Here is a 19,850-nt window from a genome sequence, read left to right on the forward strand (position 1 = left end):
AATTCGGACAATTCAAATTCCGACAATTCAAATTATTATTAAAAATTAAAGGGCCACAACTATAAAAGTAATGTATATTTGTCAAATATAAAAAGTCTATATGTTGGTCCTAATAATATCTACAAGACCTTTTTATTCTTTTTGTAAAACATTAAATATTTTTTAAAATATAGGTCAAATAAATTAAAAACGTAGTTATTTTTAGTAGTTTTAAAATATCTTTAAAAGTGTTTAATATTTTTCGAAAAATAAAAAGTGCCTTGTAGATATTAAAAAGATCTACATATGTACTTTTTATGTTTTTCAAACCTATATTACTTTTTGGGATATAGTATTTTAACTGTTGTTTTATGAATTTGAATTGTCGGAATTTGAGTTGTCCAAATTTTAATTGTCATGTAACCCATTTCTAGAGTTTTATTTCATTAAGACTCACGAGCCAAATATATGCAAACAACGAGATGTGTATAACTTAAAAATAAGAAGGTTGTAATTTTAAATCTTTCTTTTTGTAAAGTTGATATTTTTTAATTCAGATTTAAACGAATTTTCTATAATCTTTTATTTAAATTGTCTTTCTGTACTAAACTTAACGTTCAATTAACCTAAGTTTTTATACAATTTGTAGTTAATAATCCTAACACTGAATTGTTTAAATTTGTCTTTTAATGAAGTAAATATTTTTTAAAAGTTTTTAAACTTTATTACGATGCGATACTAAGGTTAATTTCAACATAGTTTATTTCAGGGTTTGGTAGTCCTTTATAAGTGACGAGTCAAATTTTCTAAGAAAATTTCTCGCAGACTGTATTGTATAGAAAACGGTCTTCCGCGGTCGGCATTATTAGAAATAATTGCTGTGATCGATAAAGAAAAAAACTATTTTAAATTAAAAGTTTCATAAAACATGCAAAATTAAAAAACTAATGATTACGCTAGTCATAAGATTTAAAGCTTAATTGTAATACTTTTTATATAAGTATATTTTTAGTTAGAAAATACATAGCGAGCTGCACTGGACCGCGGGTCGTAGAATCTTGGTTTACATAAAATCGAATAAACTTAAATATTAATAAAAACTTTACAGTTAATAATTTATAAATAAATATGTAATAGTAGTTTTTATAAATAGTTCATAAAAAGTCATAATAAGATTAATAGAACTATTCAATATATAAGGTTTTAATAAGTAAAGAAAAAAATACAGATCTAGTTTTAAATATTTTTTTCTACTAAGGCTAAAAATTTCTGTTTTTAGATGCTAACTCTAAAAATCACTGCTAAACTAATGAAACCTATATATAAAAAACATAAAAAAAATTTTACGTAGAATTCTTATTTCTAGTAAGTTTTGTTGATAAAATCAAACTTTATATTTTTCGTTACTTTAAAAAACTTACATTCCTTTTTGAAGTCGTCTACATACTTTTGATCTAAATTAAGCCAACTAAGCAGCGATGCAAAAAGTGTAGTGAATGTAGGAATTCCGTATGCAAAAATAGAAGCTTTCAGGATAAAGTTAGATGTATGTTCTGCAAATACCTGTCAACAAAATTAAACTAAATTTTTGATAAATTCAAATTAAACATATAGCTTTTCAAATTTTTTAATCTAGTTTTCAAAATAAAAACTAAATAAGTATAGAGTCGTATCTAGATTATTTTTTCAAAGGATGTTCAAGTGCACCGTAAGGTAAGCTATAGGTAGGGTTCTTGACCCTGTAGTACTTTGAAAAAACACAAAAACAGTATTTAGAGATTTATCTTCTGTTTAAAAATCTATTTTACATTAAAACTAAAAAAAAACATTTAAAACGGAACAATTAAGTATCATAAATATCTACATAGTGGGTAGTTAATACTTCTCCGCACCCTTTTGACATCATCCCTTAGTATAAATTTTCTAGGCAGAAATCAACCTTTTTTCCTATTACATACAGTTAGTACTACCTAGTACGGTAGTTTTTTAATTGTTGAATTTGAAATATCCGTAGCTTTTTCAATAAGCTTTTCAAATCTAATACTGTTTAAAAAATTAAACTTTGTATACAAATATTTTAAATATTACGGTAGCTCTTATTGAAAAAACATAAATTAGTCTTTAAACTAATCAAACCTTTTTTAAATGATACTTTTTTTTCAATTTTTTAGCTGAACTTTTACTAATTTTTTTTTTTTTTTTTTGCATCTACACAGTCAAGCAGCAATATTTTATCAGTAAAATCGATTAATAATTACATCAAAGTAAAGTTATGTAAGTGATTATTGACTGTTAGTTAACAATCTTATCTAAAAAAGTAAAAAGCTGGTTAGTTTAAATTTACACTACCAAAGAAATAAAATGAGAGACGTTAATATGTTTTTTTTTTTTTAAGATTTTTATTATAAACTAGTTCCTAACTTATAAATCATAAGTTAGAAAAAATGTTAATTGAGTAAGCTATGTAAAAATTTAAGTAGATTTTTTTTTCAGATTGAATTTTGAATAAAACTTTAGTGTTGTGAAAGTTTATTTTTCTGAGTACTAAATGACAAACAAAAATGAGATATTTTAAACTAACTGTATACTCTTTTGTATATAGAATTAAATACTTTTAGTTTACTGTTTCTAAAAGAATTTAAATGTATTAAAAACTTAAATTTAAAAAAATTATTAAATAGCAAACGGATACTTGCAATCATGTGGTAATTGCTCTAGTATAAACTTAATTTCTTAAATTTCGAACGCTCAAGTCTAAATAGATTTATGCATATTATATATTTTATTCGCGACCGGTTTCGGTGGCAAAAGATTGCGACCTTTTCAAGCAAAAAATAAAAAATTAAATTGCATATAACAATGTTAGTTATTTATACTGTTATTTAAAAACTTATTCATGTTTGAAGAATATAAACAAAAACTAAAATGTTGCATATTCGAAAATTCAAGCATGTCAGAGTATAATTAAGTAAAATTGTTACTAGTTTATAAAAAAACGAATTGAATTAATATTGTTACAATTAGTCAAAGAAAAAAACTGAATTCAGAGCTTTTCAAAAAAAAATCATACCTTGAAATTTATCTAAATGAAATTAAGAATTGTCTAAAATTGTGATTTTAAGGCAAGAGTCAACAAAACATTAATAAAACTCAGAGTCGCTGAAGATTTCAAAATCTAATTTGTGTTAAATTAATTAACAGTCAAAACTTGAACGGATTTTAGAACTATCTTAAAAAATTCAAAAAATTTATCCGAGTTTAATTAAGAACTATCTAAAAATTTTTTTTTTTTTGAATTTAAGCCAAATGTCAACAAAAACTCAATGAAAAAGTCAAGAAAAATAACCTATTTTGTACTATAATTATAATTTGGTTTAAGTTTTGTCTGCTTTCCAGTTTATAAATAAAAATTTGTTTCTGTGTCTGCATGAGTTCATTGATTCCTTTCTTTTGTTGATGCAATTTGTACCAGATTCGAGTATTAATAAAGCTTCTTAAAAGCACAATCTGCATGTCATAATTCCTGGTTTAGATATTTTTTTCCCCTTTTTAATATTTTCCAACTTATTTTCATTTTTTAATTTATTGGTTAATTTTGAGAGTTCAGTTGCTTATTTATACTGGAGGTAGTTTTTGTCATTTGGATTGGTTTTTATTGTTGTGTTGTGTGTAGATATACGTTTTTTTAGTTGATTGGCACTTAATCCTATATATATTTTTGTAAAATTGTCTGTTTCTATTGTTGCCTGGTAAATTATATTTTCTGCCCTACATTCTCCTCCTTCTAGAGGGCAAGTTTCTTTCTTTCTGCAATTGCATGATTCATCTTTGTTTACTTTATTGTTGTTTATTACTTTTTTGTTGTGGTTTTTTATTATTGTTTTAATGTTTGCCATGCAGCTGTAGCTTAGTTTTATATTGTTTTTGTTTAAATATTTTTTTAACTTACTATTTTCTCCAAAGTGCTTGTTTACTATTTTTAGAAACTTTTTTCATATGTTTGTTTTTACTGATTTGCAATATGGGGGATTGAATCATATAATTTTTATTTTTCTGTTTCATTTTTAAATTTTGAATTTTTTCTGTATAGTGAATTTCATAAGTGTATCCGTTTACCTTTAAATTATCATTATAGTCTTTTTTATGTTGTTGAATAGGTTTTTGTTACTTGAATTATTAGAAAGTCCATATTACCATTTTTAGGTTTTGTTTGAGTATGGTTGGTGGGTGGTTTGATTTTGAATTTATGTAACTTATTTTGTTGTTGTCTTTTCTATATGGGTAGAATGTATGGTTCAGTTGGTTGAAATTTAGATCTAAGTAATCAATCTTACAAGAGTGATTTTCTATAATTACGTTTATGCCTATGCTTTTAGTGAATTTGTGCAATTTTTTCTTAATTTTTTCTATTTCTACATTGCTTAATTTTTTTTCTACAGCTATAAGTCCATCATCTTTATATAATCCAATTATTAAGTTTAGTAAGATATTTTTTAATCCCTGCAAAATGTAGCCCAATTAGCTTGAAAAGGTCGCAATCTCTTGCCACCGAAACCGGTCGCGAATAAAATATATAAATTGCATAAATCTATTTAAATAAGCTCTTTAAATCCCAGTAAATTGAGCATTCTTTTTTAGTTAAGGCAAATAACTATAGAACTCTTAAGTCTAGTAAACGTTTAAGCGCTACTGACCTTAGTATATATCTTTTAAGACTAAGTTTTTACTAGTACTACTTAAAACTTTGTCTAAAAAAAATCTCTAACTTTTTTTTCTTTAAAACAGTTTAACTAATGCTAGGTCATTAAGTTTTTTGAAACATGAAAACCTTAACTTCTTCCTTTTAGGTTGAAAAAACAAACAACTTATAATTTTTTAATACTTTTGCCAATAACGTTGATTGTCACAAAATATGTAAAAGATTAGCCTTAATTTTAGTTCTGAGCTACCTTTATAAAAATAAATCTATAAAATTATATGTTAATTAAAAAAAAAGAAAACCAAAAAAATATCCCCTTGGAATCAGCTAGGTTGTGTTTAATTTCACTAGTAGAACTACTTTTATTTGTATGATGAGGATAGTTATAAAATATTGTAGTTGAAAAATAGTGATCTATCGGATCCAAGATCCGGAACCGACCATCTTTTGCTTGGAACCGGATCCGGCCAAGGCCTAAATTTATTAAAAGATCCGTACCTGGAACGGCCGGATCCTAGTTAAAATTTGGCCGGGTCCGGATCCAATTAGTCTTAAAAGACTTTGTTTTCCGCGATTAGCTTCTTTCAGTTTTATATAGTTAGATTATTGTGGTTTAAATATTTTAATATATATAAAATTACTTAAGCGAAACCAGACTAATTAAACTTTAGTTTATAAATCATTTGTTGTAAAAATGCGGGTAGTTTATCAAAAAGTTATTAAGTTCTCATCTTAATTATGACCATTATTTAATCTACATTTGATGAAAATTTGAAAAAGTTTTGAAAAGAAAATATTTTTTTAGTTCCATTATAATAAATTTAGGGAGATATGATATGGTTCTTCTTTTAAATAAGTAATTAGAAACAGGGTTTACACACGGTAAGGGTACTCAGGATAGTTTAGGATTGTTTTGTAAATTTAAGAACTTTTAAAAATTCAGTAATTATATGTTCTAGATATTAGTTTCAGTAGTATTTAGTTGAAATCAGTTTCTTGTAATTCTATTTTCTATAACCATTTTTTTAACTTGAATTTTAATAATTTTAAAAAGTTAGAAAAACATTTTAAAGCATTTGATAAAACTCCAGATGACTCAGTACCGTTTCATTGGCAAAAAAAGTGGCAACTTTGTAGAAATATAAGACTAGTCGTATTGTTTTTAATTTGATTAATTTATAACAGTTACATAGTTTGTTTCTCCTTTATGAAAAATGTCAGTTGCATGGAATTTTTTTTAACGTAAGTGAGGAAGACCCTTGTTATGCAATTTGCAGTCTTTGCAATAAACTCTTTAAAAGAGGTAATGCTAATATCACTTCTTCTTTACTAAAGCATTTAAATTTAAAACATCAAAGAGAAGTTTCAGAGGCTAAAAAATCATCATTATCATCCAATAAAGCAGTCAGCGATAGTTCGTCCCCAACTCAAAAACAAAAGAAGCTAGCAGCAATTAACCAAGCTAGTATTGAGTGTTATCGCCCTATTAAACAATGGAAAACAAACGATAAAAAATCAATCAAATTTCATTAAAAAATTATGAACATGATTGCTATGGAAAACTAACCATTTTCAATTACTAGCGATCAAGGTTCTATGGACCTGTTGGCTGCTTTAGAGGCAAGTTACTTGATTCCGAGCACTAAATATTTCACTGATACAATGCTTCCTCAGACTTATGAAAGTTTGAAGATAAAAGTACAAATTGAGTTATCACAAGCTTCGTTTTTGTCATTTACAAGTGACAATCGGCAAATTCAAGGATAAAGACATATTATCTTTCTGTAACAGCGCATTGAAAACCTTCTATTTCCTTACATTGCGAAGCTCTGAGTACAAACACCGAGCTTCGCAATGTAAGGAAATAGAAAGTTTTCATACAGGTTTTAATATTTGTGAAAACATAATGGAGATGCTTGAAGATTGGGATATTAATATGAATCAAATTCACGCTTTTCACGACAATGCATTTAACATGAAAGCTGGTATGTTTATGTTAGAATGCTCTTCAGCACCCTGTTTCATTCACACGATTCAGCTGATAATTAAAAACTCATTGTTTTTAGAAAAGTAACATAAGTGTGTTAAAAGCCAAGGTCCGTCAAACTGTTGGCCACTTTAATCATTATTCTAAAAGAAATTTTAGCGTGTGAGAAACTAAAAAAAATTCAGGTCTATTTAGGGTCATCAGTGTCAATGCAAAAAACTTTGTTACTTGTGCAAGATGTTTAAAATAGGTTGAACTCAACCTACCTACTGCTGAAAAGACTAGAAAAACTAATACAAGAGTCCAGAACTACGTGGTTAACAACAAATTCAAACCGAAAACGTTCTTACAGCTGATGATTGGAAACTTTTTAGCCTCCTTAATAAACTGCTCGAACCTTTTTATATAGTAACGCAGCAGTGTAGTAAAAACAACGCAATGCTGTCAAGTATAATCCCGCATGCAGCAGTACTAAAAATAAATTAATAGTAAAGCTAATAGTTCACCAGGTCTTGATCAAAGTAGTTCTACAATCTTGGCAACCTTGACAGAAAATATAGAAGAGGCTTTCGAAAGAAGGTTTTATATAATTAGTAACAGCACACGAATAAACCTTCGTGATAACGACTTGTTTTTACTCACAACAGCTGTTGATCCACAGTATCGACTTCTATTTCTCCCTGCTAATCTCAAACAGAATATTGTAAGGTTAATGAAATCAGAATTAAAAAATCATAGTTGTCGTGAGTCTGGTCAAAGTGGTCAAGTTCCTATAGTACCGCCTAATAAACCTAAAGCTTAACTACCTAAAAATGATGATCTTAAACTTTTTTGTCGTTCTATTCTACATTTAAATCGGAAAGAAGTTCAACCAATCACAAAAGTGAGCACAAAGATTCAGTTTATCAAGAGTTTGAGACAGAAATTTTTTTTATTGCTGAAGAAGTTAAAAAAGCTGAAGTCTTGTCTTGGTGAAACTCAATAAAGAAAAAATACACACATATTGCCAAGTAAGCAAGAAGGTATCTTTCGGCACCGCCATCTTCTGTTTATTCAGAAAGATTATTTTCAGAAGCTGATAACTTTTACGAAAAAAAGCGAAATTGATGGCTTCAAAAAACCGGCGAAAAACTTTTATTTCTTTATCACAACTTGAAAAAACAAGAATACGTTTATTTGTAGCTTAATTGCGTTTATATGAGTAAATTTTAGTTACAAAATTACTTACTTTTGTATATGTAAACAGTTGCTAAAGAAGTTATTGTAAGTGAAAGTCTGTTGTAAAGTCTATTATTAAAAAAAATCTTTATTATTTTAAAGCATTGCAATATTAAATTTAATTTTCTTTTACATACAACCGTCATACAAGTACAATATTCAAAATTAGTCGTATAGGTAGTTTGAAATATAACATTTAAACTGAGATTTCGTATGGGTAGAATTTTTGTTTTTTTACAACGTTCTTTTTCCTAGTGTTCAAAATAATCATTTAAACAATAATATTGTGTTGTTTTTAACAAATTAATGGTATTATAATGATTGTATTTTATAATTTGTTTTTATTGAACCTGCATAAAACTCAAATCATTTAGGATCCAGATTCGGTACCGGCCGGATCTTAAATAGTGGATCCGGTAGATCTTTAATGTAAAATAATCAGAATTATTTTCTCGCTTTATTTTATTGTATCAAATTGTTTTTTAAACACACCGATATTAAATATAAACATTTTTCCACAACGGTTTGTTGTACAATAAATATAACTAATTAGTAAGAAAAAATAGCTATTTGGAATCTAAAAGGTTATAAAACTACTGAAAAGCTAAAATTAAAGATAGTAGCTTTTTTAATTTTTTTTAGTAGCTATTTCTTTAATAAGTTTCCTATATATTTCTGATTTAATGTTATTCTATTTGAAAACAAAATTAAAAATAAACTCTAAAAACCTGAACTTAAAACTATCAAAGTCATAGAATACACCTTCATTTGAATTTAAAAGATAAATCTAAGTTTTAAAGCAAAAGTAATTTGTTTTAAACTAAGCCACTTCAGTATTTAAATCAAGAAAAATTTTTGTAGTTTAAAGTAAACAAACTTACAGTCACTAAAGTGGTGTACAATTTCCTTCCATACACAGCAATCCAACACCACGCGTTCAAAAGGCTAAAATGAATAGCAAAAGCAACGAAATTACAAGTATTAATGCTACCAATAGATGAAATACCCCCCATAAAAAACAAGTAAGCAACCAAGAGATTAAAGTATATATTTAACTGAATACGAGTCCATTCTTTCTTGCGAAGTCCTCTAAAAATTAAGAAATTAAATAAAAAATAGTAAATGTATTTTTATATCATAATTATGGGTGGGTGTCTCTTTTGCACGAGGGGACACTTTTGCACACAGGGTCACTTTTGCACAAGTGGACACTTTTTTTTGGCGATTTTTTTGCACGAGCGTCACTTTAGCACGAGGGGACATTTTTGCACGGCGTCAACTATGTATGGAAGGTCACTTATGCACGAAGACACTTTTGCACAGATTGAAAAATTTATATATATTTCTTTTTATTAACTTTAACTTTTTTTTGCTCTCACTATTATCCCTTACCCTCGGGCGGTAATTTTTTTATTTTATTTTATTTTTTTTAATTTATTTACTATATTTCTTTTTTTTTATTTGATTAACAATTTTTATTAGGTATATAATACTTTTTTCTATCACTGTTAATCCTAACCCTTACCCTCGGTCAGTAACTTTTTATTTTATTTTTTGTGATTATTTGTTTAAAGTATTTTATTTTTTCTAGTTTTTTACTTTTATTTTATTTTTGCAGTTTTTTCTTTTTTCTTCTTTATTTTTACTATCACTGTTACAACTAGCCCTTACCCTCGGTCGGTAACTTTTATTTGATTTTTTTTTTTAATTAATCTTTCTTTTTTTTTTCCTTTTTTTAATATATCTATTTTACTATCGTGAAAAATGACCTTTCGTTCAAAAATTACCCTTCGTGTAAAATTGACCCTGCGTTCAAAAGTGACGTCGTGCAAAAGTGTCACCGTGTGCTAAAGTGACGCTCGTTCAAAAGAGTCGCCGTGCAAAATTGTCCACTTGTGCAAAAGTAACCCTGCCGTGCAAAAGTGTCCCCTCGTGCAAAAATGACCCTTCGTGCTAAAGTGTCTCCGTTTAAAAGTTTCCCCTCGTGCAAAAGTGATGCTCGTGCAAAAGTGACCCGTTCTCCATAATTATAGTGTCTAAAAATCATGAAACGTATTGTAGTTTGTAACTAAAAGTTAATTTGAATTTATTTACAAAAGTAAAAGATTTACTAAAGAGTTTCAATAGTTAGTTACAGGAACGTAGCTTTAACCAATCTGCAATGATAAATTCTATCAAATTTCTATAAAAATGTTCTATAAAAAACTTTAACATTTATAGCATCATTCATTTAAACAAAAACTATGAATAAGAATCAAATTTTAATTAAGTATTTGCTTTGCAGTTGCGTTTAAATTTTGTTTAATACATTTCCTTTGGTTAGACGTACTTAAATGTCATCTTTTATTTATATTGTAAAACAAGTAGTCAAATTATCTGAAAAGCGTAAAATGCGAGTAAAGTTCAACGTTAAGTATCTATTAAGCGCACTATTTCTAAAACGCAAGTACCTTTTCGCATATAAATGTCAAAATAAAAACCTCTACGGAGTTAAATAAAGTATTTGTGTACAAATTAGTTGTTTTGATTTTCTAAAGAATTTTTTTGTGTAAAGTCTTACAGTTAATGATCTTATACAATAGCTCTAATATTTAACTGTTAAAGCTTTTTTTGAAGTTTAGTACAATAAATGTTGTGTAAGCTTTAAACTGTCTTTTTTCTTGTTGTAAAAAATGAAATTTGTAATATGTAACGAAAAGTCAATATACAAAAAAAGTTCTTAAATTTTTTAAAGAAAAAACAAACTAACTTGTCAAAAAGATGAATAATGATTGTCAGAGTTATACCTACAACAGAGAGTATAAGACCTACTTTTGTGAAAACTGATAAAACTATGTCTTCAGGTATTTCATGAACTGCCTAAAAATAGTCAATATTAAACAACACTTTTATTTTTAATTACTCTTAATCGACTATTAAAATTAGTTGAGTTGTACAATAAAGTCACGTTAAATTTTTACAATTTCAAATGTTTAAATAATTTTTGCTCTTTCAACTAAAAAAAAAAGTTGTAATTAGAACTATTTCTCTTTGGATTATTTTAAACACATAACTAACAACAACGATTGCAAAACTAGTAGTGTGTTCACAAGTGCATACGGGAGGGCTAGCTTTTCCTTTTAAACCGCATCCTTTGTTAGACCATTCTAATGATTTTTCCTCCCAAAAAGAGCACGTCTCACGATTAAACACAGACTATGTATTTTTTTTTTTTTTAATATAACTTGTTGATTTTTTTTTGCTTTTTTAATTTGATACATTCAAACTTTGAAAATAAAAAACGTTTCAACCCTTTAAACTTATGTATAGAAAATAAGTTAGTTTGTAAGAATTTAAAAGTCAATTGAAAGTAAATTTAATTAATCATTACTTTAGAAATAATGCAATCTTAAAGTTACCTTTTCATCGTCACCTACATTTTTACCGTAAACTAGATCACGATTTGACCAAGTAATCGTGACATTTGTTTGAATTTCTTCTAGTTTATTACCAATGAGATTTCTTCCTTTAATGTTTGCACCTACAAGTCGAGCAGTAACAACCTAAGTAATTTTCAAAAATTACTTTTTTTATTATCATCTTAAAACAAAGAATGGAATACATATTTAGTTTAAATTTATTTCAACGAGTTATATAATAAGTATACTTTTTTTAGCATGTGATTAAAAATTTATTTGATAATCAATTTGGTAACAAAATTTAATAATGCAATGTTCATTTGAAATGTCAGCAATTTTATATAAAACTATATAACAATTTAGAAGTAGCAAATAATTTTTTTATATACGGCTTCAGTTTGTATATTTTACAAAAACAACATTGTGGCCTGCCAAACAACTTCTAAAAGAAAAAATTGACTTTAGGACTTTTTAAATAATTTATACATACTTTGTATTTGAAGGAATCAAATATAATTTTCAAAATATTTTATTTGATTTATATTACTGTATATTATAGCGAAATGTTCTAAATGTTAAGCTTGTTAAACTTATAAACATATCAAAGCAGAGTGTTACACGATCAAAAAATAACATTATGCTTGATATAACTTTTAATTAGAAAATCTTAAAAGCCCTTAGTTATTTTTTTAGATTGACATTAAACCTTAACATGTTCTTAAAAGAATTTATAACCACGCAAGCAAAAGATCTCACTGTATAGCACGGCTACCGTATTTTAAAGTGTGCTCATTATGTAGGAGTTATAACAAATCATAAACGTTTGTTTTAAGTTTAATGTAATTCTCGATTTATTGTATTGCAATACGCTCTTAGCCAACACTTCAACTATGCTGTATAGACTTTTGTCCATTTTTTAAGTTATTAAATTATTTTAGAGAAAAACAGCTAAAACTTCGAGCGATTTTATGTGTAACAATTAACTAAACTAAACAAAACGTACAGCCTTAAGTAAGCAAAAGGTTTTATATATCATGAAATACTCTATTTTTCTCAAGTATTAGGTAAAAGTATACTAACATCTTTAACATTTTTAGTATCACTAAACAGAATGTCTTCTTCATGGTAAATAAACACGACTCTTCTGTCATCATTACTGTTTCTCTTCTCTGGTATCTCGATATCCAAAATTAAATCTAATGCCGAAACGTTGTTATCTAAATTTTTGTTTTCTACAAAAAAAGATTTTCTTTTTTCATCAACTTCTACTTTTTCAGTCTGACAAAATATTGTTGTAAGTCTGTTAGTTAATTATACGGCATCATTTAGAGGCGACGTGTTGTATTTTTATTTGGGTTGCGAAAACTTATATTTATTTATAAAACCCCTTAATGTTGTATGTTTTTAAACTAGTTTAGTAAGATGAAAAAAATACAATTATGACAATTCTTTTGAAAAAATAATAAAAGTTATTTAGAAATAAAAACTTTAACAGTTTTATAGTACTAAATTAAGTTTTTTATTTTTAGGTGGAGTATCTGCTCCAATGCTCCACCCCACGCGACGCCCCTAGAATCAATACCTCATTTTTTTTCATACAGTTAATATACCTTTAATTTATTATTCAAAATATTTTTTTGGCATAACTTGCTATTTAATAAGATTTTCCGAGTTTAGCTTTAGCTCAGCTCTACTTTGCACTATAAAACGATTACACTCCTGGCGATAGAGTTTTCTTTTTTACTCTTAAACTTAAACTGTTTTATTTATTTTTACGTCCTTTTATGTTAAACGAAAAAATTTTTAGCAAAAAATTAAAATTGAATTAAATAATTTATGAATTATAGCAGAGTTTAACATTTGATCGTATCTAATCGTCTACGGATCATTTTTTACCAAGAAATTTATGTAATTTATGTAAACTAAACATGTCACGAAAACACCTATGACTTTAAACAAAAAGAGTTTTTTATTGATTATTATATATATTGTTTCAACACAGTAGTAAGTTTTGATTTAAAGTTTTAAAATAATAGTCAAAATTAAATTTTTACTTACCTAAAAAAGCATTTAAAAACTAACGAACATCAAAATAGTTTTATAAACTATGTAATTACACTTTTTACTGTAAAGTACATATACTGTATAAGTACATACGTTTAAAATTTAAAGAATTTTAAGTATTAAAATTTATTTTTAAATCAAGTTTTTTGTTCTTTTTTTAAAGAGAAAAAGTTAATAAGACGTATTTACTAGCCAAATTTGTATAGTTAAAAAAATATGGTTCAATATGTTATACATACGGCTCTGTTGTGTCAAAAGTTAGATAAAAGCCATTTTAATTACTTTAATATGTTAAAAGCATTTCTAAACGATTTCAATTTTTAAATTAAAACTTGTATCAATAAGTTATTAAACAACTTCTTTACATTAACACATTTAAAATTTTAGTTTAAAAAAATTGTTTTGTTAATTTGAAAAAGAAATTTATATATTTTTTTTTTTTTTCAGCAACTTAAATTCTAAAATGTTTTAATTAATATGAATTAAAACAAAACCTTTACAATGATCTCATCTGTAACCACCTGAACAGATTTTTTTGAAAGTTCAACATTAGAAGCTATGTTTAAAAGTGATTTTAACGCATATTTTTTACTATCTACAGTTTTTGGATCTTTTTTATCGTACTCATTTTGTTTAGAAATAATTTCTGAAAACATTGATACCACTGATGTTATTGAGGTTAGAGTTTGTTCTGTAACCTGAATTTTTGGTAGTAAAAGTAACTAACTAGAACTAAGACTTCAATTTTATAACTTATTTATAGTTTTAAAAATGGTTTTTTACAAATATAGTTCTCAGGTATTTAAAAATTTTTTTTAGGCACAATTATAAAGTATATATCTTTTTATTATTTCCTTATAGAAGTTTTTATTATTTCTAAGAGACTTAAATACAACGCTGTTAGAAAAAAAAGTCCTGTTTGTTTTAATAATTGTTCTTAAAAAACTTAAAAGGTATATAAGTTTACCGTTTTTTAACAATTTTTTAAACTACTTTTTTTATATTTTAATTGAAAACAGTACTACTTTTAATTTAATATGAATAATTTTTAAGTTAATGTTTTATTACCAAAAAAATTACAGATTTACTCTAAACAAACAGCTTTAATTTTGTTCTAACTATAAGTTGAATTATCAATTTTATTTTTAGTGATATATATATGTAAAAATGTAAATTAAATAAATTTAGTTTCTTAAAATTTGTAGCTATATAAATACCAATTTTATAACTCTTAGAAACTTACAATTTTAACTTCTGTTTTAAACTATGGCGAAGAGTTATAAAATTGGTATTACCAAGTACTTAGCTTGGACATATTCTGCGATTTTTTTTTAATTCTTAAGATTATAAAGACTCTGCTTTCTAGTTTCAGTAACTATTTATACTAAGTTTAGCTCTGCTAAGGTATAACTTCTAAAAATATAAGTTTTTACTTTACTCATTAAACTCATTTACTACTTTTTGATGTGAAGTGTTTTGAGTCTTAAACTTTTTTTATACAAAAAAAATTCAGAAACAAAATTATAAAAAAATTAACTTTTACAAGTTAAGATGTTACAAAGTAATAACAAATAAATTTAAATCAAAGTTTCAATAAAACAATATTTATAATTGGAATAAGTTTAGAGTTTATAAAAACATAAATAATTGACTAGAGTTTTATTCATACCAATTACATTATTTGACTTTAAACTTACAAAGACTAAAAAATAAAAATGTATCTTACAGTTGAGTTTAGACTTAGTGTCACATTAGAAATTTTTTCTAGAACATCAACAAATTCTTGTCTTTCTGTAACAAGTGAATCTTGTAAAACAACCACATTAAGTTTTTTTGTAACTTCTTCCAAGTTGTTTTCCGTCAGCTCTTTAGCCTTTAAAAATTCTTATTACTCATAATACTCGATGTCTTTAACATTATTATGTTTTGCATTGTTTGAAAACTTGATATATTTACAATCAAAAAAGACATTAATTTAATTTATTTTTAAGTCTTTAAAGCAAGCTATTTTCTCTAATTTTAAAACCAAAAGACTTTCGTTTTATGAATTACAACAATGATAATTGGCGTATTTATATAATTAATAGAAAATAAATGGTTTTAAAAGATGTAGCAAAATCATACTGAACAAAAAACTTTTGAAAAAGTGCAATTTGATTCGAACTACAGCTGAGGTTTAAAAACAACTTTATAGTTTTTATAAAACATTTGTTCTGTTCTTTTTAAATTCAAATTCGTAATAAACTACTTAAAAGCCCTTCAAGTAGGCTCTATGGAAAGGGTAGCTGTCAAATTTGCACGAGCGTACTAAATTGCACAAGGGCACAAAATTGCACGAAGACACTTTTGCACGAGGGGACTAAATTGCACGAAGACATTTTGCACGAAAAGTCACTATTGCACGAAGACATTTTTGCACGAGAAGACAATTTTGCACGGAGACATTTTTGCACGGGCATAATTTTTTTTTTATTAATTTTAACTTTATTTTGTTTTTAGTTTTTTTTTATGTTTATTACTATCGCTGTTACCCCTAACCCTTACCCTCGGTCGGAAGCTTTTTTTTTTTTGAATTAATTTATTTTTATTTATTCATGTTTTTTTTCTTTTTTACTATAATTTGTTTTATTTTTTTTACTATTACTGTTATCCCTAACCCATACCCTCGGTCATTAACTTATTTTTCTTTTTTTTTTCTTAATTTATCTTTAAGTTTTTTTTCTGTATTTTTTTATATATTTTTTTTTCTGTGTTTTTTTTACTCTCGTGCAAAATTGACCCTTGGTGCAAAATTGTCTTTTTGCAATTTTTTCCCTTCGTGCAATTTTGTTTCTTCGTGCAAATTTGTATTCGTGTAAGAGTGTCTTGTTGCAATTTTTTCTTCGTGCAACTTAGTCCCCTCGTGCAGTTTAGTAACCTCGTAAAATTTTGTCTTCGTGCAATTTTGACCCGTTTCCCTATGGAAGGTGGTTTAATTTATATAATCATATTATTTTTAAAGTATTTGTTTATGTATATTTATATACAACACACAGATTTTTTGAATCCATCTTGTATTTTCTTATACGTTTAAAATTTCATAGTATATATAACATTTACTACTTTGTAATAAATAAAAATTTATAAAAACATTGATCATGTTTATTTAAAAAAGCTAGTTTATGCTTATAAAATTTAACTCCTTAGAATTTTTATTTTTATAAAATTTTTACTTTTATGTATCAATCATTTGGGATGTTTTAGATAATTTTACAGTTCTTTTTTTTCGTTTGTCTAATTTTTATATTAAATTAAAGTATATTTTATTCCTTTGTTTTAATCATGGAGTACACAGTGGGCTGAAAACGGAGATCAAGCTGCCATTGACATAAAACTGTCATAAAAAGCAGCATAATACGAATTAAAGTTACACTTAGTGTTACAATATGAGTAATGTTTGTTTTCATTTAAAAAATACTTAAAATTTTAATTTCTAATTAAACTTTAAAGAAAGAAACTTAAAAAAAAGAAAATAATAGTTGGCTACTCAAGAGAGTCACATTTACTCCCAATTTAGTTTAAATATGAATGAATTTTCAATATCAAGCCGGGTGAAACTATACTCTAAATACAGTTTATTTTTAATTTAAGGCTGATCTGTGTATATCAAAGTTTGTATTATTAATAACGTTACATTTGTACTAGTTTATCAAAAGAAAAAAAAAACCGTAAACATTTTGAACAATAAAAACTTTTATTCGTTGCAAAATAGTGCAAAAAACAAAACAATTTAGCCTGTGATTAAAAAAAGTACTTTAAATTTACTAGAAAATATAAGTCAAATAGTAAGTTCTTAAAACTTCTTTGAAATTAAGTTTCTAAAATAAATAAAACACTATATTCAGTAGCACGAAGCATATGTAACAACGTTTCCCATTCTGAACTACATGATGAAATTTTTTCATCTAGCTGCAAACAACTTCGCGCAGTTTGTCCAACTTCTTTACAATAAGTGCAATTCAGTCTGTCTAAAGTGTTGTTAACATCGTAGTCACTCTTGTCCCATAATCGATTTAAACAATCTGTTAAATTTTCATACTGAGAAGTTTTTCTCGAAAAGTTCATTCTGTACTGTCTTAGAAACTTGTTGTTAGCTTCCAATCCACTTTCGGTGTAATTTAGCAAACCTCTACCGTTGTTTTGGTCAATTAGTTCAGCACTATGTTTAAAAACAGTATGCGCAGTTGGTGTAAAGCGAATCAATTTAATTGACATGACCAGCATCATTGTTTTTTGACATAAAACTGAGTATTTCTCTACATTAATCTTTCTGTTAGAATTTATGAGGCATAAAATAATGGAAACATACAAAATAATTTTGTCAATGTTTTCTTTCAAACTAACATCAGAAATATGCTTCGTCAGCAAAGTCCTATTATTGGTGTTTAGCAAAGTTTTGACTACGTTACCTGTTGTAGATGTTCCACCATGGCCTGTGGGATCCAGTTTTTCAAGAGCAACATTAATTTCTTCTTCTACACATTTCTGAATTTTTTCTTTTTGACTCAATTAAATTATTTACACCTTGGCTTTTAGATATTCCTTCAAACTTCAATTCTGACCAATTAAAATGTCCAGCCACAGCATGATAACATATTTTATAGATCCATCCGAAACTCTGAGGTAACTGTGAAGTGGATGTAAAGTCAAGTGCTTTTAATTTGTAATTGGTTCCTTAGTTACTCCCTGTCTAACCTTATAGTCATTTGGTTTTCGATTTTCAAGCAAGTGCCATTTCTCTTCACATATTTGTTTTGTTTGTTCAAGAGAACGATCAACAGAAAGTCCGGCTTTAACATAATCTAAAGTATTAAATTGTTCCTTGCTATAACTACAAAACTACTATAATAACTTCAGTACTACAATACCTTAAATTTGCTAAAATAGTAAAAAAAAACTATTTCAATAACTAAAACATATGCTAAGCTACCATGTTTTGACCAATACTAACTGTTCTCATCATTCTTGGAGCTTAAATGATCTGTAAACAAAAGTAGGTGAAACTATACACATTAAGAACCTTCTAGAACATACAAAATGGTCTTTTTTGTCATAGTGAAAAACCAGGGATAGGATATTATATCAATTTTTTTAACAAAAATATCGCTTGTAAAAACCTAAAAAAATAGTTATATTCCACATGATAGATTTGTCTGTAAATTTGTATATAGAATTCTTGTCATTTTTAGAAATTATAAAAAAAAAAATTATGTTGGTTGTACGGTGGCGAATTGAGAAAATTAACCCTAAAGAACACCCTAAATTGCCAGAAATCATCAATGAATTTTCGACGAGTATAGAAGATTTTTTAAATGAGAAATAACATACTTTTACATTTAAATATTCAAAGAATTTTGACTTTTTTCAATTAACACTAAACTAAAGAAATGAAAAAACTTAAAAAAAGTATTTGTATACAAGCTTTTAAGGTGTTTTTTAACAGTAGATGTAGATCTTAATTTTGACAAAAATTTAAGCATTTTTCGAGGCTTTTTTAAACTTAAAAAAAGCAAACTTTGGCTACATTTAAGCTTACATAACTTTTAGTATACTTTAAGCAGAACAGAAATAAACCCAGTTTTTAAAAGACGAAACCCCGCTCTAAACAATAAAATAAAAATCTTGCTTTAACTGTTTAGTCGCGAAAATAGTCAATGGCCACTTGCCAGCCAGCTGTGGAGTATGCAAGTTTAAATTGCACTATTCGTTATTTTCGTTAGTTAAATAAACTGTAGTATTTTTTTAAGTATTAAAACTTGTAAATTTATAACTGATTTTCTGGTTCTTTTGGTTTAAATTTAATACAGCTTATTTTATTTAAAACAAAGTACTTATGAATTATTACTTTAAAGTTTGATTTTTTGATTTGAAAGTAAAAAAAAATATTACAATATTAACACAGATTTTTTCGGCTAACAAGAGTGTACTATACCTGCAGTTTGTACCTAAGAAGAGCGTACCTAGATGGCAGATTACTGTATTTTATATCAAATTATTAAAATAAATTATGTAAAGAATCGTTATTGGGACTTGAATTTTTTTTTCATTACCTATACAACTTTAGAATTGACATCTCGTTTCTAAAAATTCAAGCAACACTGTTAATTCCTTGAGACAAATAAACTAATGATAGAAAAAATTTATAAAAATTAATAATGCTTAGTAAAAATTAATAAATATACTTTTTTTTTTACATAATTTTTTTTTTTAAGTATTAACTATTATAAATAGCAAATTTACAAGAGATGTTATATATCTAAAATATCTTATACGGCTTGCACAAATAGTTTGTTGGTTAAGTATAAGTTTGTTTTCATTATATCTTAAACGAAAATTTCTATTTAAAAATATTTTAAACAACTGAAGATCTCGTTTTCAAACGAGTGAAACATTGTATTGTTAATAAAGTTTAAAATTTATAATTGATATCTTAAACAACAACACTAGGCTTTTTTTATTGTTTTAG

At 26.3% G+C, this 19,850-nt stretch overlaps 1 protein-coding gene across 2 annotated transcripts in view; it reads right to left on the minus strand.

Moving 5' to 3' along the window:
* Positions 1-19,850, minus strand: part of LOC145835913 (uncharacterized) — a 41,848-nt gene that overhangs the window by 3,536 nt on the left and 18,462 nt on the right. Inside the window, exons 9-16 of one of the 2 annotated variants that reach the window (XM_082943670.1) lie at positions 15,072-15,218; positions 13,867-14,043; positions 12,362-12,559; positions 11,282-11,425; positions 10,941-11,078; positions 10,633-10,742; positions 8,765-8,972; positions 1,401-1,542 (exon numbers count right to left, since the gene is read on the minus strand). In XM_082943670.1, coding sequence (XP_082799796.1) covers positions 1,401-1,542; positions 8,765-8,972; positions 10,633-10,742; positions 10,941-11,078; positions 11,282-11,425; positions 12,362-12,559; positions 13,867-14,043; positions 15,072-15,218 — 1,264 coding nt within the window. Of the gene's footprint in view, positions 1-1,400; positions 1,543-8,764; positions 8,973-10,632; positions 10,743-10,940; positions 11,079-11,281; positions 11,426-12,361; positions 12,560-13,839; positions 14,044-15,071; positions 15,219-19,850 lie in introns of both variants that reach the window. The other variant, XM_082943669.1, reaches the window with a different exon arrangement.

This window comes from Thalia democratica, chromosome 5, assembly GCF_965202585.1.
Source record: "Thalia democratica chromosome 5, ktThaDemo2.hap1.1, whole genome shotgun sequence".
Taxonomy (NCBI): Eukaryota; Metazoa; Chordata; class Thaliacea; order Salpida; family Salpidae; genus Thalia; species Thalia democratica.